The sequence below is a fragment of the Adiantum capillus-veneris genome, chromosome 12, assembly GCF_014529385.1.
Source record: "Adiantum capillus-veneris isolate H3 chromosome 12, ASM1452938v2, whole genome shotgun sequence".
In the NCBI taxonomy this organism is placed as follows: Eukaryota; Viridiplantae; Streptophyta; class Polypodiopsida; order Polypodiales; family Pteridaceae; genus Adiantum; species Adiantum capillus-veneris.
The window spans coordinates 93,889,763-93,902,285 of record NC_140942.1 but is presented as its reverse complement, the minus strand read 5'-3'; the positions used below and the strand labels follow the sequence as shown (position 1 = coordinate 93,902,285).

Below are 12,523 nucleotides of genomic sequence, written 5' to 3'. Positions count from 1 at the left end.
GATAGGGCGTTGGGGCAATGGAGAAGAGTCAAATCGATTGTGCACATTATGCTCACTGCAAGTTTGAGAGTCTGAGTACCACACACTACTAGAGTGCTCAGCTTTTGATCACATCCGAACTTGCTTCTCTCACATTTTCAGCCATAACTTAGACCTACACACTTTCCTCTCCCAGCCAAAGTGTGGGCTCTCCATTGCGACTCTCATCACTACAAATTTGGAGCATCGAGAGTCACTCATCAGCCATACACATACTACATCACATGTAACTTTGGTCCCATAGGTCATATTTGACCTTTGAGGACGATAATAAAATCTATCTATCTCTCTCTCTCTCTCTCTCTCTCTCTCTCTCTCTCTCTCTCTCTCTCTCTCAAAACTCTGCGAGGTCAGTGGGCAACTGCTTGCTGACTTCTTGCTCTTATATATATGGTCGCTTCGGATCAAGTTGCTATGCGAACATGCGAGAGAGGGAAAAGGTGGTGTAGGCAGGGTGGGTAGGGTGTTGGCCAGGGAGACCATGTGGTGCTCAAATTGGGAGTAAGGGGGCGAGCACTGTGGGAGAGTGATCGACTATAGCTATGTGCATCGAGCTCAAGAGCATGCTAGACATGTGCATCTCGGGCTGCAGGCAGAATAGAACGGGCATGCCTAAGGGCTCTCTCTCTCTCTCTCTCTCTCTCTCTCTCTCTCTCTCTCTCTCTCTCTCTCTCTCTCTCTCTCTCTCTCTCTCTCTCTCTCTCTCTCGCAGGAGAAGCCCTAGCCTTGACACCGCTGGCCTCCGTGGGGCGAGAGGCAGCCCTGCGGGAGGTCACACACAACTAGTTCTGCCCCTTCTACCCTTCGCCAAACCAACGTTGCCTCAGGTCAAGCTGCCTCATGCACGCTGCAGATTCTGTCTCCGCGTGACCTCAAGTTGCACTGCCTCTGCCTCCGTCTAGCCCACTAGTCGCCGCCGCCGCCCCTTCCTCGTGCTCATCCAGCCCAACCATCTCCCCCCTGCGCGCTCATCCAGTCTAGCCCACAGCCGCCGTCCACGGTCCCTGCAAAAAACGCTGTTTCATATTACCCGATTCTCATTACCCTAACCTAATCTAAGCGACTCTTCCCACAAAGAAAAAAAAATCAGTGCTTTGGTCACAAAGGGGAAAGACAACCTGTGTACGATGCAACGAGGAGTCTCTCTCTCTCTTCAATCAAGCCGACACGGCTCTTCGTGCCCACCCCACGGGTGGATACGATGGACCGCCTCCACTCTCAAATTCGAGAGCTCAAGGACGAGAACGCAGAGCTCAAGGCGCGTCTTGCAGCCCTTGAGGCACGTTTCTCCTCCTTGGAGTCTCAAAAGCAAGATGATAGCGAGCACCGTCTCGCCGAAGCAAAGGAAGGCGAAAACACCTTCACCGCAAGCATGGCCAAACTTGCCACCCAAGTCCAAGAAGTAACCATTGCGGTCTCCTCCAAAGTAGAAGAGTGCATGCAAGAATGTCGCCGATGGGAAGGACTAGCACTATCTGTTTGTATCGGCAGCTTGCCCTCTACTTGGTGGGGGGAGAACGATGATTACACTTCAACCCTAGTGAACCTCAACCAAGCCATCCACCCAACCGAGTTTGACCCCAAAACAATTGAGAAGGTTCACCATGACAACCGCACCAACCAAGGCATTTTGGTCTTCAAAACTAAAGAGGCGTGCATAACACTTCTACAATAAGCACGGCTCCTCAAGGGCACCACAATATGGATAAGCGAAGCCTTGACACCTGCTCAACTTAAAGTCAAAAAACGAGAACTCCAAAAGGTTCAAGAGGCACGAGCAGCCGGCAAATGGGCTGTCTTCGAGGCGGCAAAGCCATTATCAAGAATTCTGGGCTCCAAAAACCCCCAAGCCATCTTCCCCTTCTCCCTCCCTTAAGTGACATATGTCACAAATTTTGTTGTGTCCACATTAGCCATGATTCTCCATGTACTCCTCTAGTAAGAGGTCCAACGATGTATGTTTTCTTGGTCCCATAGGTCATATATGACCTCCGAGGACGATAATGAATCTCTGTGTGTGTGTGTGTGTGTGTGTGTGTGTGTGTGTGTGTGTGTGTGTGTGTGTGTGTGTGTGTGTGCAGGTCCGACGTAACGAGAACAAGTAGGAAGTGACGTAGAGTAACGAGAATAAGCAGGTCATAATGTGGAAAGTGGATATGTGGGGGAATCTTGGGGATTGATTGAATTTATATTTAGTTAACTTAGAAGTAGGGGGTACCAGCTGGGGGAAAATCATAAAATGGCGGATTCTTGGAAGGTGGAAAAAGCAAGGGTGAGAGATCGAGGGGAAAATGGAAGGGTGGGAGAAGGATTGTTGCTCTCACATGCGTGGCTTGGCATGCCCTCTCTCTCTCTCTCTCTCTCTCTCTCTCTCTCTCTCTCTCTCTCTCTCTCTCTCTCTCTCTCTGGAGCCTTGCGAGGTAGCTCGAAAGAGACCTGTCTCTCTCCCTAGCCCTGTGCTACATGCCCCCCCCCCCCCCCCCCTCTCTCTCTCTATCCCCCCCTGTCTCTCGGCTGCGAGTTAACTCCACAGAGCTCTCTCCCCCTCACAGGCCAGTCGGGCTCTCTTCCTCTCCCTCGTGAAGCGCCATCACAGGTGTTGCATGCTTGCTTTTCTTTCTTTTTTATAAGAGAAGGGAAAAGGGGGACCGGGGGTAGAGATCCTTGTTAAATACATCATTTTATTTTAATGCGAGCCATTAGGAAAATAGCCCCTTTATTACTTCGTTAGCGTAGTGGTCATTTCAAAAACCTTGGCTTGTCATTAGCCCACGTGGCTCTAGCGCCAACGCTTAAAACCTCTTAAAAAAACTACGTCGTCAAAAGCCCAGTGCTGAAACGCTCAACTACGTCGTCAAAAACTACCACGTGAATAAAATAAATAAAGTAGCATTCTACGTTTCTCCTGAGAGCAATTCGATCTTCTCCACAAGCAGTTCGCAGGTTCCAGAAGTAAGCAGCTTTGAGCTTTGTCTATAGGTTTGTCTCTGGTCACTGTTTGAGTGAGAGTGAGAGAGAGAGAGAGAGAGAGAGAGAGAGAGAGAGAGAGAGAGAGAGAGAGAGAGAGAGAGAGAGAGAGAGAGAGAGAGAGAGAGAGAAGGCTATGAAGCTAGTAGCATCGCAGCACGTTAAAATTTCCGCACACACATACTAGATCCTCAATCACTACCACCCGATTAGCTTCCCTTTCAAAAATCTGATACGCTGTGCGAGCACGCCTCTCCCAATTTTGGAGAGCCTCTAACTGGGTAACACTCCAGGCTCCTACACAAAACTCTTCGAAGTCCATATTCTTGAATTGCAATGCATCTATCTGTTGAATTAAGCATATATCCATATAAGAATACAACTCCTATGTGTATCATGACTAACTACACACGTACAAAGGTAGAGAACATACCACCACAATCATATCAAACATTCGGGACTCCTTCATTGCCTCTGTGGCATGTTTTGTCAATGCGTGGGTACACATGGCAAGCAAAAAGCTAGTCACCAAACTTGCAAATCGTAGCTGAATTGAAATAACAATAACGCTCTGTCAAAAGTCTGAGGAATACTGATTTGAAATTTTCCAGCGATAATCGACCATTCTTTGAGGGCTCCAAAAGAAGAAACTGGGCCCGAAGATAAAATAAATCATCCTCTGACAAGGTTTTTGCAAGTGTTTGCAACAAATATGAAATATCAAAACACTTGAACCCCCAACTGAGTATTTAATAACCAGAAAAATGGTTTGAGGAATTAAAATACATGCATTAGCTTTACATCTGACTCTCACACAAAAGTATCCTAGAAAGTAAGAAACATTATAAGTATTTTGATATGTTATATTGCATATTCTAACGAGGCTTTGATGTTAAGCATCAACATTCACCCTTAACTTGCCCTATAAGGCAACGCATCACAAAAATTCCACAAGATTTCCATTGACCCTCACAAAGAAGAGGTGCTTATTAGAGAACAAAGCCCCTGTAGTAACAAAATAGTCATTCATAAATATCTTGAATCGTGGTCAGACAAAGAATATAGATTTCCTCGCCTTAGGGAGGATGATCTGAGGTACAACTTGACCTGTCGGTAGACAAGAATATCCAGAGGAATACTTTGCTCACAATATGTCCAGCTTCGACTACCTTACTCAGCTCGTTTCTGCAGAGGCGCAGCTAGTTATGGCCTAACTCTACCGTGTTTCACTGCAAACAGATCAAGAGAAACTTGGACACATCTCCTCTACATTTGCAACGGCGACATATTCCAGCGTGCGGTGAGTAAGAAGTGCCACATTCTAGTCTTGAACGCTGAGGACACAGAAAAAAGAACACATTGAAAATTGCATGCTGCTGTGGGAATGGCATGTTCCCTCGTATTATAAAAAATGGGGAGGACTGTGCAAACTCCCCCGTGCAAGGACACCAGCACGTTTTCTTTTTTTTTTTTCTATAACATAAGAAGTAAAGAACACATACAAATAATGAGATTACTCTCAGAAGCTTCAACATTGTGCTATTACTTTTCTAACGCTTCGTACTTATTCTTTGCAAGGGACATTCGAGAAATCAGCTATGGATTGCCTCTTCCCAGCTCGAAAGCCCACAACATCACATTGTTTCAAACGCTTGAATTGTTCGTTGCTTAGACGTGACTAGTAAGTAAATATCACAAGGTTCTCATCACATTGAATCATTTAGATTGAGGCTGCCGACTTAAGACTTGAATGGACCATCACCAAAAGCGTCACGATACACCTCAGCAGATCAAAAGCGAGATATCGCACTTCAATCAAGAAGAAGGCTAGATTTCTACCGTGCTCACAATCATGGATTGATATCGTCAATATAGTATACCGATGGAGTCTAGACGTTGCATCGATATTTAGACCTTTAAGCATATGCTTTGTTTGTGGTGTAGTTTTCATCCAAAGAAGTGCCTCTTTTGATTGTACTTGAGCTCCAGATGAGACATCGATTGCAATGTTTGCTGGTGCAATTCTCCACTTGTGAGAACTCAAGTGCACATCGCATATTGTGTGCCCTTACTTCCAGACTACACAAGAAGAATATTGAACGGAAAATCAGCTTCACATACAACTACTAAGCATCCATTCAAACTATGACAGACATGAAAAATTATCAACTGCTTCGATTTAAATGCTTTTTATTTTTCTGTTTAGAATGGGTAGGCCAACTCCAGCTGATCTGATTGAGCAGCGATAGAATTTGAGACTGCAATGTATAAGTTGCAATACTGTCTTTACCCAAATTTGCAAGAGCGGGTGCTCAGACACTATATGCATGAATGGAGTGAGTTCATTGCATGGCCAATTCAACCACCTACCCCATGGCATCCACATTACATCACTTGGAATACACTCGGTCGACAAATCACAATCGACATGGCCGTACTGGCTAGTTGGTCCACAAAACACCATTGTATGCTATTTGTGCAGATTGCGGACGTGCTCGGCCTACTCAAGACTATAGAATTAAATTACTCTAATGTGGTTCCCAACCACCTTCAGTCAGCTAAACAATTCATTTCACGCTACTTTCCTGACAACCAGTTAGCCACACGCGCAACTTTGAACAACATCTTACCGATATAGCCCTTTCTTCCTGCATCAAAAACTCCCACTGATATGTGTTGTTACCTAGTCCTCCTCCTCTTCTCCACAAAAGTTTTGTCCATTGCATAGTAACACAGTCATTGCATGCTACATTCAAGGTATTCCCAACTCTCGCTTGCTTAGTTCCGTTTTTAATACATCAACCCTTTTTTTAACATACTCTTTACATCAAATCGTTTCAGTGACTTATACTCACTTAGAGTAACAAAATTTGTGCAAACAAATAATAAGCTCTCTCTCTCTCTCTCTCTCTCTCTCTCTCTCTCTCTCACCTTTCATTTCTACATTCTTCTTTAGGGATGTATACTCTTGTTCAATGGTTCCATGAGAACAAAACAGTATATACAATCTTGTATGTGTGAGTAACTTCTACTCACTTAGGGTAACAAGATTTATCAAAAACAAATAATAAGCGCACACACGCTCTCTCTCTCTCTCTCTCAGCTTTCACTTCTATGTTCTTCTTTACTAATGTATACTCTTGTTCAATGCTTTGATGAGAACAAAATAGTAATTACAATAGTGCCCTTGCTCTCCATTCATTTCCATACACATGCAGCTACCAAAGGGAAGCTCTCTCTCTAATTGCAATCGCCTTGAAGGCTTGTACTGTTACACTAGTTTGTTATCCACTTTCGGTCATGCAGGCTAACGAAGCACTCTAGTTTTAAATTTAATGCCTTATAGGGTAGAGGAGCCAGTAGGGGGACGGGTAACTTGTGGAGCTTGAATCTCTCTCCTCCAAGCTTGAATCTCTCTCTACCATAGCTCATTTTAATCGCCTTTTCACAAGCTTTCAGGAGAAATAATTTGGGATTGGTCGGGTCTGAGAACCGGTAGTCGCGGCGCGATTTTCGGGATCCAGTGTATCAAAAATTGGCATGAATAAGAACACCAACCAGGGCCAAAAGAGGTAAAATGCACCCATAGAGGTTTGAGCCCATGCACTCGCCAATAGAATGACGTTATTCCAAATCAACTAGCCGTTTGGGCTTCTCTTTTTCATGGCATTTTTGGTCATCAAGCGTAATATAAAAGGGCCTTATTTGTCCTGTATCGGGGCCGTACCACAACTGGCGCCTCTACCCTATTAAGCGCCAAATTTGGGTGGGCCTTTACCCTAGAGCTGGTGCATTCGGCCAACTTTCAACTGCTCGCAAACGGGGTTTTTGGGAGGGTTTAGGTTCGTTGAGGCTTGAGGAGAACTGATGTAAGTCATGATTTGGGCCCTCCAGAGGATCTGCAAGCGAGCGGCTCCTACTCCCCTTCTTTACACTACATCCACAGCTTCTGCCTCACGCAAGCGCACGCGTTCTGCTGACACTCAGACAGGTAAGCAGCTCCTCCACAATTTGAAGAAAATGAGAGAGAGAGAGAGAGAGAGAGAGAGAGAGAGAGAGTATTGCTTTTAGGAAAGGGACATGGGATGGTTACAAACTAAGGCTAAATGTAAGATGTGCCATGATGTGTGGGGCCAGGGAGTGATTTCATGTCAAGACCAGATTTAGGACTGTGATACACACACACACACACACACAGAGAGAGAGAGAGAGAGAGAGAGAGAGAGAGAGAGAGAGAGAGAGAGAGAGGGAGAGAGAGAGAGAGAGAGAGCCTCACCGTGGGTTCTTGTATCGTGTTGCTGCTGTGCTGTGCTCACTATCCGGCGGCCTCCCTGCTCATCCATGTGGCTTTGGTTGCCCCCGCGTTGCAAGCCTGGAGATTTGAGAAGTTGCAAAAAGGGAGGGGGTGCTTGCAGCGGTGAGGGACAACTCAAGTGGTTGCAAGATGGGTAACAATGGGCCTGCAAACTGGTGGGGTTTTCTTCTAGAGCATGCTCTAGTCTAGAGAGCCTTGTTCTCAAGAAGTCCCAATCTTCTCCTTCAATCATCCATTGTTTGTCCTTCAACTTTGTCGTAAACCAATGAACGTGTGGTCTTTGACTTGCTACACGTCGAGCCATTGCCGTGTTGGAGTTTGTTCACACCGATCTTTGTGGACCTTTGCAAACTCTTTCCCTCGGCAAGGCTCTCTATTTCATGTTGTTGGTGGATGATTTCAGCCGCTTTACTTGGGTATACTTTCTACAACACAAGTACGAGGCATTTGGCCTCCTCAAGAATTGGTGTTCTCTTGTAGAGAAGGAGAGCAATAAAGTGTTGAAAACTATTCGATCGGACAAAGACGTGGAGTTTACCTCCAATGCTTTCATTCAGTTTTGTGCGGACAATGGCATCAAGCATGAGCTTGCGAATACTGGGTCACCTTCAGAGCATGGAGTTGTGGAGTGAAAGAATAGGATAGTGCTTGAAATGACACGGACCATGCTTGAGCATCAAGGCTTGCCAAAGTCTCTATGGGCCGAGGCAGTTGTGATGGCAATTCATACCATAAACCGATCTCCAACCTCTTCAATTCCTAGGACGACTCCGTTCGCATCCGATTTTGGTAAGAAGCTCGACGTCTCTCACTTTCGGATTTTTGGCAGTGATGCATATGTCCATGTCTAGAAGGAGCAAAGAGGGAAGTTTGACCCCAAGTCTAGGAGAATGTTTTTGGTCGGCTACAACTCTCTTTCCGAGGGATATTGACTTACGGTCTAGAGAAGAAGTCAGTTTCCCTAGGTGGACATGCCACGTCATCATTTTGTGACATACCTCCTCTTTGAAGGAAGTGTAATTGTCCTTGATTACGCCTGCAAAATCAAACATAAGCAAACATAAGCCAAGAACTAGTTCAGTAGAGACAGTGACTCTAAGCATTAACGCACTAGAAAAACATATATCCAGCACTTATTCAAAGACGACATTCAATGAACATTCAAATCAAATCACACAAAGTCCATCGAGATATCGGATCATGATCTATCGGCAACGTGTTTAGCAATCAAATCTAGATCTACCCAGATCTCACAGATGTCTCGATTGACTAATTCTTATTGCTATCGTGTCCATCTCACAAGACCGAAATGCTGCAGTCATTTCGTCTTTCAAACATGCACTCAGACACTACTCACATAGGAGAGTACATGTAAATCAGATTCATTTTGGGAATTCCCAGTTCGAAGTACTCTTTCGTAAAGTTATACAATAGAATAATATCAGCTCATTATTACCCATGAAATCCAAAGGAAAATCAACGATCTTATTCCATCTGGGTAACCTGTGACAAAGGAGTGGAGTGACTCCTCTCTTGTGCAGTCCCGTCTGCACCATATTCAACCTGGCTGATCTCCGGAATCTCTCGGAGTAGTCGAAGCTAGAGCGAAAGCCTCAAGGTAAAGTTCCAGTATGTGAAGTATTTGCCAAGTCCTCCTCCTCCATCCACTTTGCATCCAATGCCGAATAGTTCTTGAATTTAACTAAGAACCGCCGAATCACTTTACCATTGACTTTCCTTTCCTTGTGAACCGGTATCTGCTCTGGAACGAGAATCTCGGCGCCGCTCGATCTCTTCTACTTTAGGTTGCTCCTCAGGCTCCCTGTCGACTGACACCTCACCTTTGAAAGGTTTCAAGAGACTCACATGAAACGCATTGTGAATCTTCCAAGTATGTTGCAACTTTAGTATGAAGGATACATCATTAATCTTCTCTTTAATTTGGAAAGGGCCTTAGTATTGCATACTGTCACGAGACTTTGACAACCACTATATATATTTGTTGGTTTCTTTCCCTTGATTTTTATTTAATTTTTGGGACTCTCTTGTAAAAATCACAAATGCTTTGACATTGCGTGGCGAGTGTGAAACGGCCGTTGGCCGAGAGTTTCACCCGTAAGAGTCAAGGCCAGGCAGCCACGAGATGGTTGGGTCGATCTACACTGGAATCCGACTAGTAAAGAAGTGGCTAGGCTCAATTAAAGTCCTTTAGGAATAGTCACATGGGACGCCCTTTTTCGGGCTTCCCGTCCCCACTTTTCCGTCCCCACTTGCCGTCTCGCCCTCTTTTTTCACACTAAAAATCTATTTGAGCCCCGTCCCCCGTTGCCTGTCCCGGAATGCGTCCCTTGTGACTATGCATTTAGGCCACTCGGTAGGACTTTATAAGTTGGTGGGTACTAGGAATTAAACCAAAAGGAGCAAACTGGACACATGGCAGCAGGAGAGTAACCTGTAGGTCAAAACTCACTCCAGAAGGTCTCATCCAAGAGGGGGCGCCCAATTTGAGGAAGGGGCTGATTTTTGAATGTCCTAGTGTGTGTGAGAAGTGGGTGTAGGTGATCACAACTTTAATGGAAAGCTTGTCTTCTTCTTTGTCTCATGTAGCGCGATGATTTGCTCTCGCGCATCTCTCTCTCCCCTTTGCACATATGGTAATGCCCCTCTAGTTGGGCTTCGAGGATGACCATGTACAATTCGAGTGGTTTTATGCGCGTTTGCCTAGGCAAGAGTCTTTTGTACGGGAACCGGATTAGTTAATTGCTAATCCCCTACAGCTACACATAGTTCCATCGCGAAGGAATGCGAAAACGGAGAGTTTTCTTGCGTGAAAACTCTTCCAATTTATAAGGGAACAGTCCCATTGCGTGCGGGATCTTCTGAGACGCGTAGATGTGTTCGCTTCGCATCAAAACAATGCGAAATAGAGAATTATAGCATGCTATGTTTTTCTGTAGGTTTAGGGTTTCGCACCTAAAGTGCAAGGTAGCGCCAGGGGAGCCTCGGGAAAGCCTTGGGTGCTTATACAAGACAATTTAGAGAGATTTCCCGCGAGGAATCTCGTCTAATTCAAAGGGCAAGTGATTCTATAGGTGCGAGAGCTTGAGGGCTACCCACAAGAGTGATCGATGCGCAAATCGGAGCGCAAAACAGTTACATCTTGCTGTAATTTTTTGTAGGTTTAGGGTTTTGGCCATTTTTGATGCCTACAGGTCCCATGAGCTTCGGGAAGCTAGGAAATCACGAACATGTGTTTTGGTGCAAATTGGAGGCCAAAAACAGAGATTTCAGCTTGCTGTAATTTCTCGCCAAGTTTTGTAAAGTGCTCTAAAGTGCGTGGAAAGTCATTGTTTACTCGGGATTTTGTCCGTGGAGACTTCTATTGTGGTTATGTTGCCGAAATCGGGTTAGAGGAGGGGAATTTCAACTGTAATAAGAATAAAGAAATACTGAAAGGGAAGCCAATTTTTGGGGCCAGTAGGGTGTCGTTGTCTACTTGGAAGCGTTCTAGCTACCAAGCCGTGTTTTGTTTTGAAGTGTTAAATTCCAGTCACATGCTTATTCGTGAAGTTCCTTTGTGTCATAGAGTTCAAGTAAAGTTAAACAATGTAAAGATCGGGTGAAAGCTAAAGTCGTACATTTGAATCTTGTGTGTTCTCACCCAACCCGGAGTTGACAGGTGGATTCGTTTGATTCTTGCAGGACTATTCACCTGAATCCATGTGTGTCGCGGTAGAAGGGATTGGATTTCCCCGTAGAAGGAAATTTGACTGAGCTCTGATACCACTATAACAAACTTGGGCACCCCTAGTTCAAAATTTGGCACAACACACGAGAAAATATTTAAAATTGCTTAATAGAACTTATCATAGTTAGAGATAGGGACGACACGGCCCGATGTACTTCCGTGCCAGAGATAACGTTGGGCTGGTCTCTGCAAAAATGCTGGGCTGATCCGTGGCGCTAGCTCTGAATGTCCCAAAACACTGGTTGAGCTACACCCTTAATAGGGCAAAACATTGCTTATGAACTTTCTAAGACTTAGATAGGGCAAATTTGGAAGACGAAGTTTAAAAAGAAATCATTTGGATTTCACCCTTTATAGGGCAAAACATTGCTTATGAACTTTCTAACACTTAGGTAGGGCAAATTTGGAAGACGAAGTTTAAAAAGAAATCATTTGAAATAATTTATTAATAAACTTGTCCAAACAAAGTTTCCGAGTGAAACCATCGCACATCTGCCAACCTGGGAATCCGATCGACGGAGGGAATGGCTTCTTGGATTCCTCTAACCTAAAACTACATGCACGTCATGTGAGATGCTCATCGTAGTGTAACAATATCCTTGTACAATCCATTTATGCAAGAGGGTTCCAAAACCTGGAAAACCTAATCTAATGGACTCGTTCAGACATGCAAGTCCTGTGATAAATAGACTCATAAAATTGCCGGTACTAATCCTCCCAGGATTCTAGACACTCCTATGTAGAGATATGTACAGAATTGACTATGGAAGTCGATGAAGCATGTCCACATTGTCACGTGCACATCTAATCCTATGGGTACATGGACAAGCTACTTCATGAGACCGTGCATGTCCAGACACTTAAGAGTACATACATATCCTCTGGTTGCACACAACATGATCATTAGATTGCAGTCAGAACCCATCAGGAGCATTTTTACAATGCATAGACCTATTTTCCCTATTTTAGCCATTTTTCACTTATTATTTTTAAGTGACTTTTGTTGGGACTGGGTAGGGCAAATTGGCTATGAATATATAAAAAAAAGCTAGCGCTAGCATTCTTTGGCAGAAGAGGCAACTGGGATCTGACATCCAACAAAGCACCTTCTAGGCAAGACCCCCCCCGGCATGATAATTTAGCGTTTTCAGCCAAAGACCAAAGAACAAGCCCAACCTTTTTCTTCAAGTGCAAATTCAGCCCAGCGTTTTGCAGTTGCAGCAGCCTGGCGACACAATAGACACACCACATCCCCTAGCGTCTTGCATCAAACACAGATTCAGCCCTAGCTAGCGTTTTGGGAGCAGCAGAACCCTTAGCGTTTTTGTAGATTCCCGGTGGTAGAACACCCCTTGCATCATCGTTTTGCATTTGTAGCAGTCAGACTCCGCACCGCAAGTCCCAAACCTCGCAAATCTCACCTTCCCGCAGCAGATCCTCGCCACACTGTCAGA

The 12,523-nt window shown here is 44.9% G+C and overlaps 2 protein-coding genes across 2 annotated transcripts in view; one reads left to right on the top strand and one right to left on the bottom strand.

Annotated features, from left to right (window-relative positions):
• LOC147446151 (CDPK-related protein kinase-like) overlaps positions 1–5,381 on the bottom strand; it is a 47,971-nt gene extending 42,590 nt beyond the window's left edge. The window contains exons 1-5 of the mRNA XM_086524673.1: positions 5,377–5,381; positions 4,062–4,144; positions 3,604–3,703; positions 3,440–3,506; positions 3,191–3,352 (exon numbers count right to left, since the gene is read on the bottom strand). Coding sequence (XP_086380799.1) covers positions 3,191–3,352; positions 3,440–3,506; positions 3,604–3,703; positions 4,062–4,144; positions 5,377–5,381 — 417 coding nt within the window. The remainder of the gene's footprint in view (positions 1–3,190; positions 3,353–3,439; positions 3,507–3,603; positions 3,704–4,061; positions 4,145–5,376) is intronic.
• Positions 5,382–6,754: 1,373 nt separating this feature from the next.
• Positions 6,755–12,523, top strand: part of LOC147446149 (uncharacterized) — a 51,232-nt gene continuing 45,463 nt past the window's right edge. The window contains exon 1 of the mRNA XM_086526180.1: positions 6,755–6,997. Within this exon, the coding sequence (XP_086382306.1) occupies positions 6,883–6,997 (115 nt within the window). The 5' untranslated portion in view covers positions 6,755–6,882. The remainder of the gene's footprint in view (positions 6,998–12,523) is intronic.